The sequence below is a fragment of the Globicephala melas genome, chromosome 2, assembly GCF_963455315.2.
Source record: "Globicephala melas chromosome 2, mGloMel1.2, whole genome shotgun sequence".
In the NCBI taxonomy this organism is placed as follows: Eukaryota; Metazoa; Chordata; class Mammalia; order Artiodactyla; family Delphinidae; genus Globicephala; species Globicephala melas.
In genome coordinates, this window is record NC_083315.2 from 113,004,910 (window position 1) to 113,029,658 (window position 24,749).

General features: G+C 41.2%; 1 protein-coding gene across 11 annotated transcripts in view; it reads left to right on the forward strand.

Annotated features, from left to right (window-relative positions):
• The window catches only part of NPAS3 (neuronal PAS domain protein 3), an 870,998-nt gene that overhangs the window by 784,502 nt on the left and 61,747 nt on the right, over positions 1-24,749 (forward strand). For all 11 annotated transcript variants that reach the window (XM_060294729.1, XM_060294731.1, XM_060294730.1 and 8 more), the window contains one exon: positions 18,495-18,613. In XM_060294729.1, coding sequence (XP_060150712.1) covers positions 18,495-18,613 — 119 coding nt within the window. The remainder of the gene's footprint in view (positions 1-18,494; positions 18,614-24,749) is intronic.

Here is a 24,749-nt window from a genome sequence, read left to right on the forward strand (position 1 = left end):
CCGCGGCATGTGGGATCTTCCTGGACTCAGGGCAGGAACCCGTGTCCCCTGCATCGGCAGGAGGACTCTCAACCACTGTGCCGCCAGGGAAGCCCTCTTACTTTTCCTTTTTGTTTTCGTTGTTCCTTGTAGCTGCCCTTTCCATGCATTGTCTTATTTTCTCTGTCCTTTTCTGCATCCTTAGTCGCCACCTGCTATAGGGCACTGCCTTAACATTTTCCTGTTTCTTATATTCACACATAATTTTTAGGTTTTTAATTCATTCTTTCATAAAGTTGTTCTGTTATATTTAAATGTGTCACAGAACATTTAAGGGCAGAAATATGACTCTTTAAAAATTTTTGAAAGCAGGTTTCTGGAAAGGGCTAGCTCATAAAATGACAGCACTAGAAAGCTAGAGAGGAGAGCAGCGTTGATGTAGTTAGAAGGAATTTGCCAGAGAAACTTGTACCTGTTTGAAAACCATTGTAGGATTTATATAAACTCAGGGACTATCAAATAACCTAAGCATTCTCTGGCATTTTTCTTCTGATCATGCTCTAACTGCCTCCCCCCACCAAAAAAAAAAAAAAAAAAAAATCACAAAGAGAGAAAAGCCCATCTCTTCAGTGGCAAAAAACAGGAGTCCTAGAGTTCAGCTGCAAAGGCAAACGGACTCCTTCTGTCTGATAAGGGGCAAGTTAGGCACTCTGCTGATTAGTGTTCAATACCAACTTTCCCCTGAAATCTCAACTTCCAGAGCAGGCAGAAGCAGACTCTTTGGGAGAAGTTATGGACAGTACAAGCACCAACCCTTTAAACACACAAACATAGTACACGGAGATAGATATAATAAATGTACATTTCTTAAAATCTGGAAAATAAAGTAAAAATTAAAATCACGCCAAATTCCTATCATCCTTTTGCCCACCTTCTCACATACTTCTTTCCATGCACCAGAACTCTTTGAAATATACTGCAGCCAGAAATGAAAGAACGTTCAAGATTTGTAAGTAAATTACAACTAATAAATCTAGATTTAGCTTAAGCCGTTCTATAGAAGCAATCGTGGGTATTTGAGCGTGCATGGTCATAGACAATGGATCCTCCTTAAAATGGGAAAAATAAAAGAGCTTATCTCAAAGAGTGTTGTGACAACTAAATTAAATGTGTATGTAAATGACCCGGCATTAATCCTAATTCCCTGTACCTCAGAACTGCTATGCGCAAAATAAAATGGCTATTAAGAAAATCTAGGCTATCACCCAGCATGTGGATTTAAAATCGTAATGTTGCAAATGTTGGGATACCTGCTTTTGTAATGATTATATTTATTTTTTAAAAGCTCCAAATATGACTTTATTCGTGCTTCCTCAGTTTTTTTTGGTCTGGGGAAAACACAGGTCATTGGCACATGCAGCTGAGGGCCAGCAGCTGGTCTGCAAACTCAAACCTACAGTATGGTTATAAGAATAGCATTCCTGGGCTTCCCTGGTGGCGCAGTGGTTGGGAGTCCGCCTGCCGATGCAGGGGACACGGGTTCGTGCCCCGGTCCCGGAGGATCCCACGTGCCACGGAGCAGCTGGGCCCGTGAGCCATGGCCGCTGAGCCTGCGCGTCCGGAGCCTGTGCTCCGCAATGGGAGAGGCCACAACAGTGAAAGGCCTGCGTACCGCAAAAAAAGAATAAAAAAGAATAGCATTCCACTCTTTTCCCCCTTTTTTCCTCAATATGCCAAGGTTCCTGTTTTGTACCTTTTACTGTTGCCTTATCTGTATCATCTGTGTGTGTTTGTCTCAACCTCTTAGTCCTTTATACTCGTCTTTTCAGCCCTCCCTCTGTAGTTTCTTTCTTACTACCCTACATCTTTCTTCCTCCTCATTTTTATTCCCTGTTTAATTCTCTCCTCTCCTCTTTTGCATTTGCATTTTCTCCCGTTCACATTTATTCTGTAGCACTTTCTAGTAAAACCAGTGACTGTAAAATTTTCTTACCATCTTGCAGTCAGGTTCATGATACCTATCCATTTTGGAAATTTATCAGCCTAGAAATCTTTTACTCAAAGTCATGTTAATGATAATAGCACAACCAGGAACGTTAGTGAATATATGAATTTTGAGAACAAAATAGTAACATGTCTATAGGTAGGGTTTTTTTTTTCCCCGACATTAATAAGATTGACATTTGATGTGGTATTTCAGCACCAGGTACTTCATAAGTATGCAACAAATGTTTGCTGCTCAAATTTAACTTACGTTAATCGAGGCTTTCCTTCATGTGGATTTATTTGATTCTCCCAGCAACCTCCTGATGCTGGGTAAGACATGTAACATCATGGGCTTCATGGGGATAAGGGAGTAGATGGAGGAGAGATACAGGACTGACTGACTTAAGACTGTAGAGCTTTTTGCCTGCTACGCCAAACCTAGAACTCAAGCTTCCGAATTCCAAGGCATTGCCCCCCCCACCCCCCGCCATGCCACATTGCTGCTCTCCAGGTTGTGGCCGTCATCCTGCCTAAGGGCACCACTGTTGTTATGCCAGGACAGGATTTTCTGCTCTGAGACCCAGGGGACTACTGAGCATTACTATCCATTTCTGCTCCTTGATCCGCCCGATAATCCTAAAAACAGATGTTAGAACCAGCCTGCGGAGATATTAGCGATACCAACCACAACCGTAAAAGCTACCATTTACCAAGGGCTCATCACGTGCCAGGCGATATGATTTACGTGGGTTAGTTCACATACTCCACTGTACACGGCAATTTAAAGCAACTGCAATTGAGTTCTCTAAATACCATACATATTACTTATGTATCTTATCAAACATTCTTAAAACTGTTTTACAGAGAAAACGTATCTACCCATATGAAGGGAAAAGAAAAAGAATCAAAGTATTAAGAGAGCAAAATAAAATCAAAGTAGAACCAATGAACCTGGTCTCCCAAGTCATTTCCCTTGCGGCACTGAGTCACCAATCTATGCCATTAGCCTTGCTGATGGACCAGTCCCAGCCCAGCACTGAGCTAGTGACATAGGGAAGTAAATCTTTATATTTAAGATCGTCTCGGCTGTTCGTTCTCAATGCTAAAGGTCTTCTTGCCATAGAGAGGCACTACCTGTGCTCAAGGTAGAGTCAGCCCTCTGTATCCACGGGTTCCACAGCCATGGTTTCAACCAACCATGGATGGAACCCTTGGATACCAAGGGCCAACTGTACTATGACATTTTACATAAGGGACTTGAGCATCCCTGGGTTTTGGCGTTTGTGGGAGGAGGAGGGGCTCCTCGAACCAATCCCCCGCAGATCCCAGGGACGACTGTATCTATAAAACCTCCCTGTAAGACCCTCCTATATGCCTGTGTTAACTGTTGGGGCACTGTCAGCAGATCACAGCAGAACTGGGGGATGTTATAATAAGAGGAAAATAAAGAAATCCCATGTCTAGGAAGAAGGAACGCTAGTGCAGATATCATATCAATTAAGGGCATGGGGGGTGCGGTGGGGTAGAGAATCTCATTGCCAAATATAAATCCCAAAGAAAAGAAAATAGTCCTGACAATAAAAATTACTATTATATTACTGATATGAAAAGAGAAGAGCGCGGTTCTAAGTTCACTGAAAAGTTTCCCTTCGGTCTTGTGTGATTCTTCTCCAGAGCCTCCCAGGAGTACAAGCCTGTAATTTTAATTATATCTTGGCATTCTTATAAAGCAAACAGCCTGCTCAGGCAGTATTTATTACACCTGTTAGGAAGAATACTTATGAATATGCTTCACAGATTCCAACCACAGTGATCTACAGTGGGCCTTTTCAAGGACAGAAGGGGTGAGCTGGGATGCACGTTGGAGAAAAGTTGCTCATTAAGGGAAGGTTTGTCATCCGGGAACGTATAATTAAGGCGACGGTCCCACCTTCTGTGACAGGCAACACTCGGGTAGTTGTTTGATTGCTGTGTGGGTCAGGGGTCAGCTCCTGCTACAAGATGTAGCCACATTAGTGTGTTAGTGAACAGGTTAGGAAGTAAATTACAGCTGCCTCTCTCAAGCACATTACTGTCGGTATTCATTGCTTTGTTTTTACTGTACAGCAGCAGGACTGTGGCTTCTGAAGACTCTGTGTGACAGGTTAGGCATTTTATCCTTTGAGTAAACAGTAATCATGGTATGAAGAAAGTGGGGCATTGGAGAATTTTTCCTATTCTTTGAGAATTCCACTCTTCCTTTTTAGTTTGCTCCAAGGGCTCATTTGGGGATACATATATTAAGCCCTTTAAATAGTTCATAATAAATCTTTGTCTCAGGCTGATTCTGACAGTTTTTTAAAGAGTCTTTTAAGAGAGACTCCTCAATCATTTGTTAATCCACGGGGTGATCTGCAGACTTCGGGAAAAAAATAACAGCCAGGGCTCTTGGGTAGTGAAAATACAAAGTAGGAAAAAAAATATATAAATATGGAAAATCCCAAGAATATCATCTTACTGAGATGACTTACATGTTCTGCATGTATCTAAATGCTTGCTTTCTTTCCCAACAAGCCACAAAGGGAAAGGAAAAGAATTGTCAAAATAGCAAGGATTGTTATTGATAATTTTATGTTTTCGGACTTACATGCATCTCCTAAAATGTTAGACTTCAAATTGTGTAAGAGAATATTCTTTTTAAAGTAAACTAACTCTCTTGGTAGAAAGATAATTTCTTCTCTGCCCTTGTTTCCCCTTTAAGTCTACTTCTGTCTTCCCCTAAATTACTTACATACAAACTATTTTACCTGGTCGGGGAGAGGCACTCTACTTTTCGAGGAAGGATTGTAGATGTTGATTATTAGTGTCAACAAAAGAATTTTGAAGGGCAAGACATAACTTTCAGAATAAAGACCTTTCTAGTTTGGCTTTACGTATTTTAGCTTCCATTTTAGATATAAGCTAGTTTGTCTAGTATATTAGATGTTTATAAGTTAAAGAATATAACACGATTTTAGCACCAAAAGAATAATATATGACACTTGCCAGAAGAAAGTAAAGGCAATATTATCTCCCATGTGAATAATTAATACCAGAAATCATTACAATACCTGTGCGTTATTTGCGCAACGAGTGGAAAATATTCTAAAGCCTCTCTACAGAATAAAAGAGTGCTCGATCGCAAGTGTTTTACGTATAAATCATTTGCTATTTCAGGGAAACTTATTTGGATGTATTTGCTTTGGCTTGTAACTGAAGTGATTCAGGAGGAAACTAAAGACACAGGTCATACCTCTGAGTCAAACGTGAGGATAAGCATCACGAGAGGGGCATTTTCTCCAGGTATATGATCTGAACTTTCATGTCATTTCTAACATGCAGCTTCTCAAGCTATTAAAAAATACTGAGAACTGCAAATGGAGTTTGTTAGAAATAAACGCAATAAAAAATGGAGAAGTGGGCAAACAACAGCCTACTGTTATAGATGGACTCATTCACACGTAAGGTCAAATAATTGAAGACCTAGAGCAAGGGCGACCATAAATACCTGGTGTCCCTGCTCTGGAGAGGATTAACCACAAAACAATTATGACGAATGTGGTGGGAGCGTTCAGCTACCAGGCAACAGGAAACATGCAGTGCCAGTCTTTAAAACAATCATTGGGCATTACAGAATATACAGTTTAGTCCCAGATGCCATCCTGATATAACGCTGAAGTGTTGATGTGAAAAATATCAAGTACCTCATTAGAGCGTTATATGCGAAGCAGGAAAGGGGGCAGTAATTATAATAGTATCGACACACTTGCTTTGCACCCAGTTTGAGAAAAGGCTGCTTCTACCCCATTTTCACCATCACCGGTAGCAATAAATAGCCTTTATGTTTTTAAATTGAAGGAAAAAGGGAACAGCAAAGCTACTTGCGAACGATATAAATAGAATCATTAAAAAAATGACTGCTTTTTTATCCCCCCCACTTGGGAAGACTATGCATAGCCTTGAAGACAGTATACAAATGACGTAACCTCAACTTCAGATACGGAAATGATGCCTACACGTGTATTGTGATGCCTACACGTATATCAGCTGACCAAGATCCTAAGGATGGAGTCCTGTCTTCTTTGCAGCAAAGCAGGGCTACTTCTGCCAGGGGGTAAGAAGACTTTGTTTAGGTGCTGAGATAGGACAGTGGTCATTGAAACTCACTGGGATCATAAGATAAAGGAAAATTTGCTTAATTAAAGGTGTCAAAAATAGATATTCATTAGCAAAATAACAGATATAGATAATTATGGGGTTATCTCCCATTTCTGGCTCCTCTAAATTATTACAAAGTATAAATAATGTTACTAAGAATATTCTCCAATAAATAAACCTCAGTTCTTTATTGATGATGGATTTAATATAGTACTTCGAACTGAAAACACTTTGAAAAATAACCACTTCAAGATGTGTTGGAATAGAGCCATAATAAAACCAACAAATTTTAGCTGCCTAGTCAAATTCCTCCTGTATGATAAAAAATAATAAATTAGCAGAAGATACTGACTCAGGAGACATTTGTGGAGACCTGCCAACCCAGGCTCTCCTCTCCACCCAGAACACACACGTTCACACAGGAAAATAAAAACTGGCCGCCGTGCTGGACCCCATATCCAAGAAGGCAAATTTGAAAAAGCCACTTCATCACACCAACGTGCACTTGAATTTTCAATTATTGCCCGGCTCTCTAACACTCTCCAGTGAGAAAGTTCCAGCCATTCAGAACCTTTTCTGTGTCAAACAGATGTATCCCCGGCCAGTCTCCTAAACTCCTCCATTCTTCCTTCTTGCTAACCACGTGACTCTCTCACACGAAACCCTTCCTCGGTGCCACATAGAGTCCTCATTCTTCCATGAGCAGGGGTTCCAGACTTAACAGGTAAAACTACAGCCTTCCCAGTTAAATTTGAAACGTACATGCAATATTTGGGTCATACTAAAAAAAGCAGTCATCGTTTATCTGAAATTCAAATTTAACAAGGCTGTGTGTTCATCTGGGAACCGTCATTAGGAGTAAGCTCTGCTATTGCCACCATCTTTTCCACAAGCCCCACCTCTGCTTCTTCACCTTTATTGAAGCCCTTTTCCCTTAGAGCCCAATACTCTAGAAACTTGCTCTTAACAGAGGCCATGATTCATTCCTACGCTTCTGACTCTCCCAGCATGAAAGAGCAGTGGTTATCACCCGGCGCTCCCACTGCCGCTTCCGCAACATTTCCCCCAACCTCAGCACATAAAAACTTCCTCTTAAAAAAGAACAAAACAGCATTCCTTACCTGTTCTCAATGCCGCTGTCTGTCAACACCCACACCTTTCGTGAACCTTCCTCAATGGCGAAGGCTGGTGCTGTAAGGTCTGCGCAGCCGTCTCCACCGGACGGCAACAGACGCCAGAGTCAGAGTATCCAGGATGGGTCCCGATTCCACACAGATTTCCTCGACTGCCAAAGCTCAACAAACTCATTTCTTGACTTACCTATAGTTCCCCACTGGCACAGCCATTCCTTGACCTTTAACCATGCTTCATTTTTAAAATGCCAACTACCTGTTAGAAAAAATAGAGAAAACCTTTCTAAGGTATGAGAGCAACAAAAAAAAAGTTACAAAGGGAAAAATGTATAGATTTCTCTATATAAAATTTAAAAAACGTATGTTTATCAATGAACATCCTAAACAGAAGTAAAAGGCAAAAAAATGGGGAAATGTTTGCAAGAAATATGGCAAAGATAATATCCTTAATACATATATCTAAGCATCTCATTCAAATTGATAAGAAAAGAGAGTAAAACTCAATTGGAAAATAGAGGACATAAATGAGTCACTGAAAAAAATTCAAGTAGCCAGTAAGTATGTATTAAAACATTATTCAACATCATTAGAAAGAAAAATGCAAATTAAGCACGTGAGATGTTTCTACATATTGCTTTTCAGGGTATCTTCTCTGTATCTTCTGCTAATTTAATATTTTTAGCAAACAAGAAATATATTAAGATGGCACTTAATATGGACATCAAACACTGCTGAGAAACATATAAACTGATAACACAGCACAACTTTTCTGGAAAACAAATTGTACATATTAGCTTTAAACAAAAAAGCTTATCCTCTTTGACCCAGTAATACTCTTTCTAGAAATCCACCCAAAGACGTGATGAGAAAGTTGAAGGAAGATTAATTTCAAAGAAATTCATCACCATGTAATGGAACATTACAGAGCCAGGAAAAATAGTGTATTTGAAAGTGATGAACTGATGTAGGCACGTGCAGATACTATCATTTCTTACTTTTAAAGTTGCCTTGCAACCAAGGCCGCTAGAGCCCCAACGTCCTTTTATTCCCCAAACAGTGTCTAATCAAAGCCCAGCTATTATCCCCTAGTGAGCTGTGACTTTTTTTTAACATTAAAAAATGTAGGAGATATGGGTGTGATCCCACTTTTGAAATAAATATATAAATTAATAGTAAATAAGGCAGCAACAAAACATATTAGTGTTAATAGTGACTGTAGCTGGGGATAAGGTTACTGGGTTGTTGTTTTTTTTCTTATTTATACTTTTGCATATCTTCCGATTTTTCTATGAATGTAGAAAATATATATAGATCAAAAAGATGAACTTGGGCTCCCCTGGTGGCGCAGTGGTTGAGAGTCCACCTGCCGATGCAGGGGACACGGGTTCGTGCCCCGGTCCGGGAAGATCCCACATGCCGCGGAGCGGCTGGGCCCGTGAGCCATGGCTGCTGGGCCTGCACGTCCGGAGCCTGTGCTCCGCAATGGGAGAGGCCACAACAGTGAGAGGCCCACGTACCGCAAAAAAAAAAAAAAAAAAAAAAAAGATGAACTTGTTTAAAAGCAACAAATAGCATTCTCACAAATCATTTTGGGAAGAAAGCCCCCCCTTACCGGCTGTCTCACCCACGTCACCACCTCTACCCCACCACTACCCCTGTCATTCTTTCCTGTTCCCCAGCTCATCACTCTATCCATCCTCACTTGATTGTCTCTTAACCCTTTGGAGTCCCTCACTCTATTGTCTTTCTTTCATTACCATTGAGCCTGCTCCCATCCCTGGGAAAAACCCACTATCCTGAGCAATGCCTTGAAAAACCACAAAGCCATTATTATTAGGGTACCCTAGAAAATCAGTGCGCTTACAGTTAAGTCATGCAACTTCTAACCACTGTGTAATCTTATTGCTTATTTTCTATTGATCCTCCTTGCTTCGCCCACATGAGCTGCTCCACAGCTTTTTTCTTTACTCTCAAAATCCCCTCCTTCTCCTACTTCCTTTATCTCAGCAAACGACCTTTACTCTATTGAGATTAAGTTGTTCAGCGCGGTTCCCATCACCCTCCCCCTCTCCCTTTTTTTGCTCACATCCTTTTTTTTCTTCCCCCCATTTCAGAGGCTCACCTCTTTTTCTGTGTTACTAACGAAATAGCCCTTAGGATTTAAATTCTTCAATTAGCATTTCTAATACAGACAACTTTAAACTCAGTCCTCTCAATCAATAAACATACTCAGCTCTCTTTATTTTCATCACCAAATTCACCAAAGAGAAGTAGTCACTTATTTACTCAATCTTTATCCCACTTTTCTACTGAAGCTGCTCTCTCTGGAGATCCTCAAATAAATGACAATGCCAATAGGTTCATCTGGGAGGCACAGGACACTCTGGAAAATTCTTAGTGACCCCTCCCTTAGTTTCCTACATGTTAAATTATTCACCTTTAGTATATCACTTATTTTAATTTTGGACAAAAGTCCAAAGGGTAACAGTTCTAGAATTTCATCGTCACTGGCACATATCTATGCAAATAATAGTTTTCCGTAAAGCTATTTACCAGCGCAGAGCGATGAAGCTGCAACTCGAATCATGAGCCCGGAGCTGTGGCATCTTCACCCCGACATCCACACGACTTAGTGTTCTGTGACCACACAACAAAAATGTGGCCCTCATCGCTCGCTAGCCCCTTACCCTGCATCGCTCTTCTTTCGAGCATTAAGCACTTCCAGAAACGGTTATATATTTTCCCCTCCTCCCAAATGTAAGCACTGTTATAAACAGTCCCAGCTCATTATAGATACTCATTACGTATTTAATGTAAATAACTGAACAAAGACTGAGCGAGCTATAACGTCCAGTATATGCTTACATGTGCTGCGTGAAATACTCCTTGTCTTTAGGGCTATGTGCCGAGTAAGGACCAGGAGTTCCAGGCACAGGCAGAAGATCAACCTTCAACAACCTAAAAGGTGCCCTCTCAGGCCACACATCTGCACTTTGCAGGTGGAGAGCGATACTTTGTGTATCAATGGTTTGAATCACTGCCTGATTTTTCACCCAGTGCTGCATAACTGTTTCTCATCACATGGCATTGTTGTAGTTAGTCACAGACCTTTTAAGCAATGGAAAGGCAGAATGCATATGTGTGTGTCTGCAAGTGCCTCTGTAACCAGACTCCTCTATATGACTCCTTTTGAAAATATGGTATGTCGACAACATCTGTGCCTGAGATGGAGATTTGGCCAGGATGCTAAGAAAATAAACGTGGCAGTTCAACTCGATACTGGCAACCAGTTACTGCCCCGTGGATAGGCTGCACCGAAGATTCATGTATATAAAATAGCATATTAAAGTAAACTTACAAAAGCAAAGAGCAATCACTGCAACCATAATTTTTTCTTCCTCTTTGGGATTCTAATTTTAAAAGCATTAAAGAAGACAGCTGCTCATGCTGTGATATGCGCTAAACAGCCTGAAGGATGGAAAAAAATATATTTGTAGCTCATAATAACTATTGACCTTTCTGATATACAATGTTCTCTGTGTTAGCTATTCGGTTCTATCAACAGTGAAGATTGAACATGACTTTTTAATAGAAAACATGGGGTTTCAAGCTGCCTTCACAGAGGTGTTTATGTATTGTTATTTTGTTTTGTACTACAAAGACTAAGTCCTGATGCCCTTTGTCTGACATCGTGTTTGTCGTTAAAAAAAGAAAGAAAGAAAGGAAAGGAAGGAAGGAAATAAAAGCAGGAAACAGAAAAGGCAAAAAAGCCTCAATGTTATTGAGTATGTTTTATATGAGGAATTGGCTCGTAACCACTTTATAGTCATGATAAAAGCACTGCCACACTCGATCCCACAAGCAATATTGGTAATGGAATCCAAGCAGCATCCCGGGAGGACATGCTATATTTTTCTCCCAGAATAGATCCCTCAAGTGGCAACATTTATAGGGAGCCTCCAGTAAGATTTAAAACCGTTGCAGTATTCAGATGGCATGTTCTTTGGAGTACACAGCCTGCTGCAGAACGGGTCATGTGGGATCTCATAGACTCTCAAAGTCTATCTTTCCAATACCCAGTCTTTCCCCTTGAACTTTCCTGAAGCTTAGCAGTTGTGTATAGAAACACCCACTGGTAGCAGCTTGGCTCTGACACTGTGTGTATTTCCCCCAGAGTGGTATCATCCAAACACCAACTGTGGAGCAGCAGGCGGCAGCTGAACGCGCTCCTCTCCCTCAGGGGACAGCCCCCCAAGTAGCAACCCCAACCTTATGCGTTGCAATTCTCATCCGAGGCGTTGCCGGGGAGCTTGTGCTGACAGGTGGCATGGGATGGCAGATGATTATTTTTGCCTCTTTTTTCGGTGGATTATTTTTAATGTTATACTGAGAGAAGTTTATTACATCATTATTGAACCACAATTATTTTCACAGCTATGCTCTGGAGTTTCAGTTAATGATTCACAAGTTTCTAAACAAAGCTGAAGACACAACTCAGTGGGAGCAGGAATCAGCCCTAATGAGACTTCAATAAATTTGGCTTTTCCGTCAAACTCCAGAGCAAGCACTGACGCTGAGAGAGGCTGATTGCCGAGCCAGAGGGTAGCGGCTGCAACTGCATTGGCCTGACATCCAAAAGGTGGTACAACTTGGGTCCACAGAAAATGCTGGGCACTGCCTCCCCGCCAGTGGCCGAGGATCTCAGTGTAGCCTACGAAGGCCCATCACCCCCTTCAAAGTCACCCTGGCACATGGTTGAGGATGGTAGAGGACAGCCCAGTGGGATGGAAACCAACTCGCAAAAGACAGAGAGCAAAGTATTCTCTAATTCTGGACGAAAGCAGGCCAATCCTCTTTTAACGACCACACCCACTAGTCCATGACTCTCAAAATAACACTTAGCAAAAAATGCTTCCTTAGAAATGAATATAAGAAGAGGACATAATGGCTCCTTCTCCTCCAAAAAAGAAAAAAAGACTTCTTGGGACAAGAGGTTTGGTGTGAGAGAATGGGCAGGGGTAAAATGAATAATTCTTCTTAAAAGAATGCATCCGAATATTACTGAATCCAACATGCAAACTGAGTGCCTACTTATGTAAAACGTAATCCTAGGCACTTGAGGGGGATGCGTGGGGGCTGGAGAAGAGCAGGGAATAGATACAAAAAAGATAAGCAAGTCGTCAAGCCTGCCTTTCAAGGTATCACAGTCTTGCAGATGACGCTGTTGACAGCACCTTTTGCAAACTGCACATTTTAAAAAATCAGTTGAGCATTGAAAACACAGACCCCACTTAGAAAATCAGCACTGCAGGTAGTTTTCCTTACATATGTGAATTCACCAGGTACTGACACTCTGGGCAAGGCATTCCTTCTCAAAATCACATGAGTTTTACCCACGTACACGGTTGTCACATATCAAAACAAGGCTATGATTTGTCCAAAAAGAGGTTCCACGTGGGTGTTATATTATCTATCTTTGCATAACAAATTACCCTCAATACTGATAGATTTTTAAAAAGCAAAGATATCCCATTCTAGAGGTCAGGGATCCAGGAGCAGCTTGTCAGGGTTAGCTGTAGCTTGGGATCTCTCATGAGGTTGCCATAGAGAGGTCAGTCAGAGCAGAGTCATCTGAACGCTTGATTGGGGCAGGAGGGTCCACATCTAAGCTCACTCACGTGACTGAGAGTAGGAAGCCTCAGTGCCTCACTACCTTAGCCTCCCCATAGGGCTGCTCAAGTGTCCTTACAATACGGCAGCTGGTTCCCATCAGAGTGAATGACCCGGGAGACAGCAACAAGGAAGCCACGCTGCCTGTTATGACCAAGTCATACACCGCCAACTCTGCCACACGCTATTTATTAGAAGTAAGTCACCAAGTCTAGCCCACACTCAAGGGGAAAGGAAGTAGGCTACACCTTGTGGGAGGAGGAGTATTGAAGAATTTGTGGCATTTTTAGATAACCACAGCTGTCATCCTGGATAAACATAAAATCCACTGGGACAATTTCCGTGAGAAAAGATTTATTTTTCCCATTGGCCTACTATGGGGAAACTAAGTTGGGGAGATCTTATTACATTAATGTCAATGTTTAATGAATATTAGTTATTGAATATATTAAATATATATAAATAATACATGTATGTATATATACACATATATTTTATATATATTTATTTATATATATACATATATACACACACACACGTATATGTATATACATGTAAATCTTTGCTGTGGGTTTAAGGAACCATGCTATGTGCTATAGGGAATCAAAGTTAGACCTGTCTCCACCCTGCTGCCCCAGCATAAGAGATAAAATGAGAATATAAATAAATGTAAGAACTGGAATATTGGACATATCATGAACTTTGGAGTCAAACAGATCATGGCTGTGTGCTCTGCCACTGACGATCTGGGAGACTCGGACAACATATATTTTTATATAATAATAAAGATTTGGTATTTTCCTCTGTCAGCTTGGGCTAAGTTATGTTGCAGTAAATAAAACAATCCCCAAATTACAACAAAGATTATTTCTGTGAGGGTGGGCTAAAGAGTCTGTCCCACATTTTCCTCATTCCAAGACCCCGGCTGATGGACCAGCCACCATCTGAAATGTTGGAAGTCACCAGAGCAGAGAGAAAGAGAAAGTAGCGCCTCGTGACCTGCTTTTCTCGAGAATTCCACCTGAAAGTGACACGACTTTTGCTCACATTCCACTGGCCACAGAAAGCCACATGATCAAACCTAACTTCCAAGTGGCTAAGGAAGTGCAGGAAAATTTTTGTAAGAAAAGAAAGAACTTGTTACATACTTGACATATACTCATTCTCAAGTTCTAAAGTACATCAGTATCTAACAAAGGTAACAGCATACGCCAGTGAAACAGATTGGCTTTATCAAGATAACTGCAAAATGAACCAACATCTCTTCCCTTGTCTTGTGAAAGTCATTTTGGTTGTTCGCACTTTGCACAGAATTTCTGAAAAAGGAAAGATTCATTTAGGCAATGAAATGGTGGAAGAGTATATTTCCCTTCATATCTTAATAACTTAGCCCAATGCCACGTCTCCTTTAAAAGGAAAAATACTGTGTTCACACTTGAGGAGTTTTGACTTTTCTCAAAACTTTTCTTTTCTCCCCCACCCCCATCAGGATCTGATGGCAGTTGGAGGCTCTGACACTAGGGCTGCACCACAGACATTTGGAGTGTGCTAAAAAGAAAGGCCCTCTTTCTGCTTTGGCCTCATCCACTTGCAGGGACCCTGGAGAGAATCCCAGAAGTGCTCAGAATATACCTGGCCCTTGGCTTGGCCAGTGAGAACTAGATGGTTCTCAGCCACCGACCTTCATCACCACCTCCTGCCCCTTCATAATAACAAGGAAGCAGCAACTACAGTACCAGTTAGGAAATTATAAACAGAGGTGGAATAATGCAGATATACTTTCACCTTATGGTGGAATTTGCCAACATAAAAATTATTACAACTTTTGCTATGAATTGTTCTGTAAATTTCACAAAATATGCAAAAACTGACATTTCAAGAGCTGAGATCATTTAGATTTACTTAAAAGTTGAGGCCCTTGAGATTCACCAAAAGAGAGTCTATTTCTTTATCTAGCTTTCAGTTGTGTGGATCTTGTTTTTGTTTTCTTTTTCAGCTCCTTGTTTATAATTCATAGGTCAAAACTGGCCATATCTGGGCTTTGACCACTTAATCCAGCTTCACCCATCAATTTCTCCTTTGTCTCTGGCAGCAGATATAACTTCTCTGAATCCCAAATTTCTTATGAGATTATGCAGCAATCATGGCCTGTCTCAAAAAGCTGACAGAAAAGCGTGTGAGATCTAGAAAGCACTCCAATACGCTTTTTTGACCTAGATTGGTTCCACGGTCTTAATAGAGCAGAAGTCCTAAGGATACTTTTCTCACTATTTTGTCCTCTCTTCATATCCGCCCAACACACACACACACACCCTTTCTCTATTCAGTGCTACAGTCATGTCGCACGTCACCAAGGCCATGCTCCCTTGGTTCTCTCCCAATAGAGCCTTCATCACAATCCGTGCTTTTCACCTGAGACACTTAGAAAGCTTCTGTTCTAAAGTGGCTACTCCTGTCACATGCAGATAATATGTCTCTTTGCGTGAGAGACACCACTGTCAGAGCTGGGATAACCCGAGCCTATTTGCCAGCCCTTGAGCAAACGTGGCTGTGTACGTGTGTGCTGGGAATGAGTTTGTCACGTATCCTTTGAAAGGGCCAGTGTGGCAGGTTACTTCTGTCCCTGTCCTCAGAATTAGAAGGCCGTGTGGAATTAAAGCAGAAATCTTTATCAGAAATCAAACTCTTTTCGAAGTTGCCCTCTCTCTTCTCCCTGACCACCCCCCAAATCCCCATGCTCTTGAAAGACAGCTTGAGGACCAGTTTAGATTTTCAATCTCAGCTCCACTGGGGCAAAATCTAACCTCAGCATTCCTCTCACACCAGTTGTCCTGGGTTTAATGAACGCTGCTCCTGTATATGCTGGAGATTTAACACATGGGGCAGGGGGATGGGGGCGTTATATTCACTGCCCAGCCAGAGCAGTACGCAGCATTCTGCTCCACAGCTCATGGGAAGCTCGTGTCTCCCGTTGTGTCACCCAGCGGGAAGCACCTTTGCTGGGGTCTCTAAAGTGCCCACTAAGTGTTTACCTGTGCAGTTCCACATACTAAAAACAATAACAATTTCTAACGATGCCTGAATTATTCACAGTTACATGGTTCCTTCCTTCCTGGGTCAGGGTATCCTGGACCTCAGCCATAAAACATAGTTCGCTTTTCTGGGAAGTTGCATTTTTCCTCAGCTGTTGCAAACACAGTCTCGCTGAACAGAGCTGAACTGTTGAGGCTAAGTCTGTGGTGTGGATTCTGATGGCTTCACATTAGTTCAAGTCTCTGAGGACCAGGGCCAATAAATGTGAAAAGGACACTAGTAGATTGGCATACTTTTCTACTTCCACCAGGATGAAAAAGTGCTATAAATTAAGTCTAACCTTAAATGTATAATCTGTCCTTGGGAGGAAGGAAAAAAAAAAAAAGGGATATAGCATCTTCAAGCTCTTGGCATCCCTTACGAGAAAAAATTGGTTCTAAGGGTCTCTGATCTTGTGTTTTAGTAAAATAGAACTGCACGGCTGACTGACAGTTCTGATCTAAAGCATTTACGTTTAAGTTTTGATCTCTCTGCTTTTGATTAAAACTAATGAGCTCATTTAATTCAAAATGGGAATCTCTGATAAGAGAAATAAGGTTGATGTGATTGGATTAGAGGGGCAAATTAAACTCTTAGAGCAGAAGTTTGTGCTTATATAGTGTATTAAAAAGCTGTTGGCGTATTATAGCGTGTTAGATGATGAGAAAAATTTCATAGTAATTCATATTTAATCAGAAGAAATGAAAGTACTAAATATAACATGGCTCTGCTTTTCCCTCGAGTGATAAAAAGCTGTACATTGAAAATGACATCAGATCCGTGCTCTCTAAGACAAAAAAAAGAAGAAAATCTTAAGAGAGACACATAAGAAGGGGCACTTGTCAGTGGTTCCATCACCCCAGAAGAGAAATGCTATAAATATAGGAAAATATAGTCATATTAAGACAAGAATGATACAAGAAAAGCCTTAGACCACAAATAGCGAGGCTTCTGTTATTAGAGTAGATCGTATTTTTCTTTCATCTGAGCATCGAGTCTAATATAAAAAATAGACATTTCTTTCCCTTAAAAATGTATGGGAGGGGCTTCCCTGGTGGCGCAGTGGTTAAGAGTCCGCCTGCCGATGCAGGGTACGTGGGTTCGTGCCCCGGTGCGGGAGGATCCCACGTGCCGCGGAGCGGCTGGGCCCGTGAGCCATGGCCGCTGAGCCTGCGCGTCCGGAGCCTGTGCTCCGCAGCGGGAGAGGCCACAACGGTGAGAGGCCCGAGTACCGCAAAAAAAAAAAAAAGTATGGGATATGTTTCATAATTTAAAACTGAAAAGCTTGTTTTGCCTATTTTTCTCTGTGCTTTAATAGCTATTTTCACACCTACTTAATTCTTAAATCTCTTTACACATATTTCTTGACCTTCATCCTAGGGAAAATTAGTGCTCTTGTAGGGCTGCTCAAAAGAAATTCAATTTTGTTGTTGGACATGTATTTTCACTTACTTTAGAATAAGGGAAACTGTAAACTACTATTTTAGAAGGGTAAAATTAGAATATTATTAGGCTTTAAAACCCCAAAATTAATTTCTTTCCAGGAAAATAAATTTATAAAACACCTTGGAAGTTTATCTTTAAAGGAAATACATTCACGTTGCCCTCTGGCCCGTTTGCATAAAGGTGGTTTTAGATCAGCAAGGCTGCAAAGTACCATTTTAAGTCAAAACATATTCTGCTTAGTCTAAATACATGTAAAGGGAAAGAGTAACTATCTTGCTTAAGGGAAGCAACTATGGTTTTCTCATATCGGAAGCAAAGAAGTAAAAACATAGAGGCTGTTTTTTATTCTGATGAGGGCAGGGGACGAGCTGCCACTAGAGACAAGAAGAGAAGGTTGACACTGGGAGTACTTATTGATTCTGTCTGTATATCCCATTCTCAGCCCTCTACCTCGAGTCAATCGAGAAGACTTCATGCCTCTTATTCCCCATAGTGAAGGAAACTGACTCAGAAGGGCAAGGACACGGGCCAGGGTATGGCTGCCCAATACTGATGGTGCCATGGTTCTCAGAACTCCCCAGTAGGCAACTGATCCAAGAAGGTATTTGCAGGGAGAACAAAAAGCAAGTCATCCTTACTCTCGTCAGAAGCATCTCTGCCCGAGTCTTGGTTCATCCCGTAAATCTCTGGGGTCCATGTTTTTTGTGACTGTTCTCTCCATGTGCCCCAGACAAGCCTCAGGATGTGCTACAGTTACTTACTTACTATCAGACCCCACTTGGGGAGCTGCTGGAACTTAAAAGGCCTGAAAAGCGCTTGCTAGAAACTGGAAAGGAGTTTCTTCAGACACATTAATTTTTCTTTTATATTTTCTGCAAAGTAAACATTTTCTAAATGAGGTAAATTGATTACTACACTCTTAGCACCCATCAGTCATTTATTTTTAGTGAACTCAAGGATCGTACCTGAGCAGTAGCTGAGAGGGGCTGTGTAGAGATCTAAATCATGTGTATGTATTTTTGTATTCTTCAGTGGAATCAACCAGCCCCAGTCTGCTAACCACTGACAACACTCTTGAGCGTTCGTTTTTCATCCGAATGAAATCTACGCTGACCAAACGTGGCGTGCACATCAAATCATCGGGATATAAGGTAAGCTGGGCTCCAGCAGGGGAAAGACTTCTGTCTCGGGTCAATCCTAGGTCACTTGCATTGGGTTTTCCAGCTGCTTTGGGTCCATCTAATCAATACATGTGATCTGGAGCGGCCCACAGGGTTCTTAGTTATCTTCCTGTCTCAAGTCAGGGGATTCATTATACCCCTCATTCTCACTTCAGACAGTGCTGGTGCCCTAAATGCCTCAGCGAGTGTCTTTCCTTAAAACACATGTTAATAATGTATCAAGTGCTTCAGCACATGCTAGAAATTCACTTTGATGGAGAAGGTAAGCCAAATTCACATCAGTCCTTAAGATGACATTCTAGAACTACTACTATAAGAATTCTACTTCTCCCACCTCCCCCTTCCAATCCCCCCTTTCTCTTTAGAGAAAGACTGTCCATTTTAATAACAGCTTGGCCACCAAGATTCATACATGTAGATAAAAAAATCAGGCTGGACATCAGAAATCCTAATTTTGAAATCACAGTGACTGAACATTCAGTCACACCTTAGCATAGACAGAACACTCCACATACAGAAAATATGTTCCGCACAACAGCAAAGACCAAGTCCAGAGTCGTAATCTACATTATTACCATTCTAAGGTTAAGGATATAAAAGCTTTCTAATCTTGGGAAATTCCAACGTTTCAGTTACTATAGCAACATAAATTAAGACCTATGAAATTCATGAAATGCCTTTGGCAACCCGAATCTTATCAGTTTTACAACACACTAACCAATCTTTCAAACAATGTTTATTATATGAGGAGGGCAAACAGATGGAATACACTGTCGCTGTGGCCGGCATGACCTTTCCCCACTGGGGAGTCTAGAGCTTCCAGTAGCCCAGTTCTTGTGGGACAATGCCATAACCTTGTCAGGGATGGTAACGGTCATTTTCATCAGGCTTTAAAAACCTTACATAAGTCATCAGGAGGCTAGCAGCTGCAGAAAAGTTAGAATCAGGCATTTTCTTTGACATTAATTCTTCTGTAAAAAGGAAGGTTGTGGTAAAGCAGGTCCTTCTAAGGATGACTTTTAGCTGAGCTGTCCTACAGCCCAAAGGGCACATGTGGAACACCCTTAACCTTTAACAGGGTTCAAAGCAAGGGAGAGGCCCCCCGGGCAGCGCCCTGTGCAGTAGCTCCCCCTACAGAGGGATTTGTTGGCCTGTTACAAAGGGATATGTCGGAGGACAGAAAACAGACTATCTTTAGGACCATCATGTATTTTTCTGCCTCACGGAAACACTGTACATTTATTAGTTGTTAACTGTGTAGCCTTAGCCAGTTTGGAATTCTATAAGCAAACTATAGGTGTAGTGATTATTGTCATTTTAATGCCAGAAAGATGCATTCTTGGCATTCCAACTTTTCTGTCAGCATTTGTTCTTCACCTTTCCTGGTTTTTCCTGGTCTGTAGCAGGCATATCCCAGAAGGGAAGAAGGATGGAAGAGGTGAGGTATATTTTGAAAAAGCAATATCTAGTGTAATTCAGTATCATTAGATAACTTCATTTTTTGAAAACCAACAAAAAATTATTATTACTTTCATACAACAAACTAGAGATTGTAAAGCTCTGCAACATTTTATTTGCCCAGAAGTGGGAGGTATGGTAAAAAAAAAAATCATAATAACAACAATATAGAGAAATAGTTTGAGTTTCAGTCTAGGCAAGAGACTAAGTGACTTGGGTTCTGTTGGTTCTGTCATTCGGGCCGCTCAGTCAAGCTCTTTGGCTACATGATCTGAAATTGGAGAAGCTAATTTCTTAAATATTGACAGAACATTCATTCATTATTTTGACAAATGTTTATTGAACTCCTAATATGGAGCTTGTTCAAGATCCCAAACTCATCTTTGAACACCAAAAAGTCCCTGCCAACTGCTAACGAACAGGGGGAAAAGAGACCGTAATAAGTAAATAAATGAAGAAGGTGATTTCAGAGAGTGACGAAGGCTAAAACAACAGTAGCTAACATTTGTGTGCACTACAATATGCTGAGCGTGGGACAGCTTATGTGTGTCAGTCCTCATGACAATACAGGAGGAAAGCATTTTCATTGTTTCCATTTTACAGACGAAGAAACTAAGGCTGGAGAGGTTAATTACACACCCAAGTTCACACACTGAAGGGACAGAGCTGGGGTTTGAACTCGGGGAGTCTGGCTCCATGTCCCCTGCACTTAACCACTAGGCCACACTATTAGGCAGAGAGTGAAGCAAGGTAATGTGAGGGAGTGGCTGGTGGGGACCACTTTAGACAGGGTCACAGAAGGTCTCCCTGAGGAGGTGACGTGTCACCTATGGGAGGTGCATGAAAAGGGACCTCCATGAAAATATAAATGGAAGAAGAGTGTTTCTGGAGCTCCTCTGGTTTAGGATTAAGACACCCTGCTCTACGAAGGGAAACAAAATATTAAAAAGCATAACCTTGAACATCCAGGATTAGAAGAGATTCAGAAGCTGTCCCAGTTTCCATCAAATTATATAATGTTAAAGTGAGCATACTCCTCTGACAGCACCTCTTTCTCAAGATATCCTGAAAGTCTCCACCCAATGCTTACTTTCCTCCCCAGAACTGCTAACATGAGAGTTGATTCATCCACTGTTCCCCCAATAAGATGAATCATTCAGCAGACCCAGATCTCCCCTCCGCCTCCACAGTGAACTTCCCTCATTAATTAACCTTGTCTGGAAGTTAGTGGAAGAGCTGATGAGAAGCCGTGACATGACACAGCTGAGTAACATCCCTATTTATCTGTTCATTCTCAGTAAATAAATCTAACAGCTTATAAAACATTCAAATAAAACTGGTAATCACCCCACCACCACCCAATAAACACAAATAAAAAGAAACAGAGATGATAATTTCTCCATACTCCCAATATCCTCCCTAATTTATTACCATTGTTTGCTTCTTTCCTTTCCCTTAGTTAAAGATGCAAGATGTTAAGCCTTGCTCAGTGCATGTCACTATATTTCTCTCCATTTTTTCTGTGTCCTTGGCACACGGGCTGTTCTCACTTTCTCCATCACTTTTTAGTGTTATCGTTGTTGTCACTGACAGTAATAATAGTAGCAGAAGTACCACTTATTGAACGTTGGCAGGCACCGTACTGCTTTATACTTATTTTGTCTAATCCCCACAACTTTATATAAAAACTTCCTCTGTGCCGGGCATTGTTCAAGCTTTACGTTCTATTATTATGCCCATTTTGCAGGTGGTGAAACTGAGGCTTTCAACGTTTCAATACTTTGCCTATATTCATTCTTACAGCTCTTAAGTAGCTACTGAGGAGCCAGGATTGATCCAGTCATTTAGGTTCCAGAGTCTGCCCTGTTCACTCCTCTGCTTCAATGCTTAATGGATTAAGTCCAAAGAAGCACTCAGCACAAACTGGACCTCAGCAAAGGAAAAATTAATCTAAGTTTTTAAAAGAAAATCCTCTTGTCTGATTAAGACCTTCCCTTGGTGGCTCAGCATATTCCACAGCACTAGTGGACAGAGATTTACCTTCCTTTCTAGGGTATATGATACCCACTCAGATACCCAGGACCAAGAATTCTAGCCAAAGAAGCGTCAGTCTGGATCTGCTAATTCAGGTAGAGAGGAGGATATAAACTGGCGTTGCTTCCACACCCCAGGCCTCAGGAAAGTCACCCTCTCTCCTCCGATGAAGTTTCCCAGCTGTGAGCTGACATTCCTCGTCTCTGTCCCCATTTGCTTTGAAATCCCCAGGGGTGCATTAGCTCGATCAGCCACTTTTTAAGCCTCAGGGGCTTCCTTGTTGTTCAGGTCTCATTGCTGGCCACGTATCTTAACATAACAGGGCTCTTCCTTTCAGTAGCACCGCATCAATATTCTGCCTTCTCGATTAGGTCTAGGTCTGGGGGAACTTCTCAGGTATAGCACAGGGGACAAAAGGAGATAATGTAGTCAGGGAAATTAGAGAAGGAAAGACTTATAGGGTAGCCTCCTTACCTCTTGTCTTTGGAGGATAGTTTCCTTCGGGGTGGTACTGTCCATCTTATAACCTATTCTTAAATGCCCACCGGCACCACTGTGATTTCTAGAGTATTTATCCACACACATGGTGATGCCCTACCTCTCAAGGTATGGTAGAACATCCTCGACTGGGGAACACAGACAGAGAGAGAATCTCTGTTATGTTTATACAGTGCTGAGAATGACTCCTTGAAAATCCTCAAGTTCCGGGAGTTCCTGCTCTAACACATACAAACAGATTACTAAGGGAGGATGGGGGAGCTCCAGACACCTAAAAATAAACAGTCCCCCATCTGGGATGATTTGGCCATGGATTTGCCTGTAGCTACGTGTTGAGCTAAATGATTTCTGAAATCTATCCAACCTCCTCATGGTATAAAGAGTCAAAGTATAAATAATAATAGAGAAAATACTGTGTAGGTCTGCTAGTTTATTCAGGCTGCTGATATAATTCAGCTTTAAGAATCTCTGTCGTCAGAAAGAGCAAGACAAATACCGTATGCTAACACATATATATGGAATTTAAGGAAAAATAAATATCATGAAGAACCTAGGGGTAAGACAGGAATAAAGACACAGACCTACTAGAGAACGGACTTGAGGATACGGGAGGGGGAAGGGTGAGCTGTGACAGAGAGAGAGGCATGGACATATATACACTATCAAATGTACAGTAGATAGCTAGTGGGAAGCAGCCGCATAGCACAGGGAGATCAGCTCGGTGCTCTGTGACCACCTAGAGGGGTGGGATAGGGAGGGTGGGAGGAAGCGAGACGTAAGAGGGAAGAGATATTGGAACATATGTATATGTATAACTGATTCACTTTGTTATAAAGCAGAAACTAACACACCATTGTAAAGCAATTATACCCCAATCAAGATGTTAAAAAAAAAAAAAAAAAGAATCTCTGTCGATATCCAAACATGAGGTAACAAAAGCAAAAATTTAGAGGGTGCTAATTTGCTAAAGGCAATTCTTTTGTCTTTTCTAAGCCCACAAACGTGAACATCTTTTAAATCTTCTCTTGTTCATTTTTTTCAATTCATGGTTGTATCCATTCTGTAGAGTAAGGCACTTCCATAATTTTAACAGTGATTTGTTTTCTTTGGGGTGTCATAGATGCCTTTAAGGATTTGATGAAATTTGTAGCACCTCTCCCAAGGTAAATGCATTTTCCATCAGGAAGTTCTTGAATCCCTGAAGTGTATCCAGTGATTTCAGGTTACAAAACCCTATTTAATATGATGATATCTTTGGTACTTATTAAGAAATCAAGTTAGTGCATCTTCCAGAATTTATTTCACCAATATCACAGTAGTCCTTTCTTTCCTCCACATTTCTCCCTCCCTTTTGCCCATTTAGTGTTAATAATACATATTGAAGTCCTGTGACAAAAGACATCAACTCCTAGCTTACAAAAGGACAAAGTGAAGATTTACGTTTTGATCCCCACGTGCACATAATCTTCTGAAAAAGTATTTCTCAGAAGATATTTTTCATAAAAATAATACCGACTATTAAAAGATTTTATCTGTGGTTGAGAATTATTTTCTGTGGCACATGGTCCTCCTTTGTTTCCTGGTCGCGTCACTAGGATTTCCAATGTCAAAATCACAGCTAGGTCAATTTTAGAGTTGAAGGCTTTTCATATGCAAACGTGTTCCTGATTGTGTATACTGACAAGACTCACGATGATAGCAGACTAGAAGGGAATTACTACTGTTTCAACTATCTGGGGTTTTAGTTCTTGGTTTAATTCTTATTAAACCAAGTCTATAATACTAAGATATCAACCCCTCCCTCTTGATCACCTGCCACTTTACTGTGCTGCCAGAGTTGGTTGAATCCACCTGTTTCTATTGCCATTCCTCCAGTTTAATGCCTTTTTCTGGACCTGTTGTGAGAAATTCCCAAATTACCTCCCAGCAGATTTACTTCTCCACTCTACCGTGAATTCTGCTCCATTGGAATAGCTTCCCAAAGTCTCAGTGACCATTTACTTCTCTGCTCCTGAGTCTTCAATGGTTCACAGTGCCAACATATTCAAGAATTTGGTCCTTGGCTACCACCATCTCCATCATCCTTTTTTTGGAACTCTTTAGTACTGATGCTCTA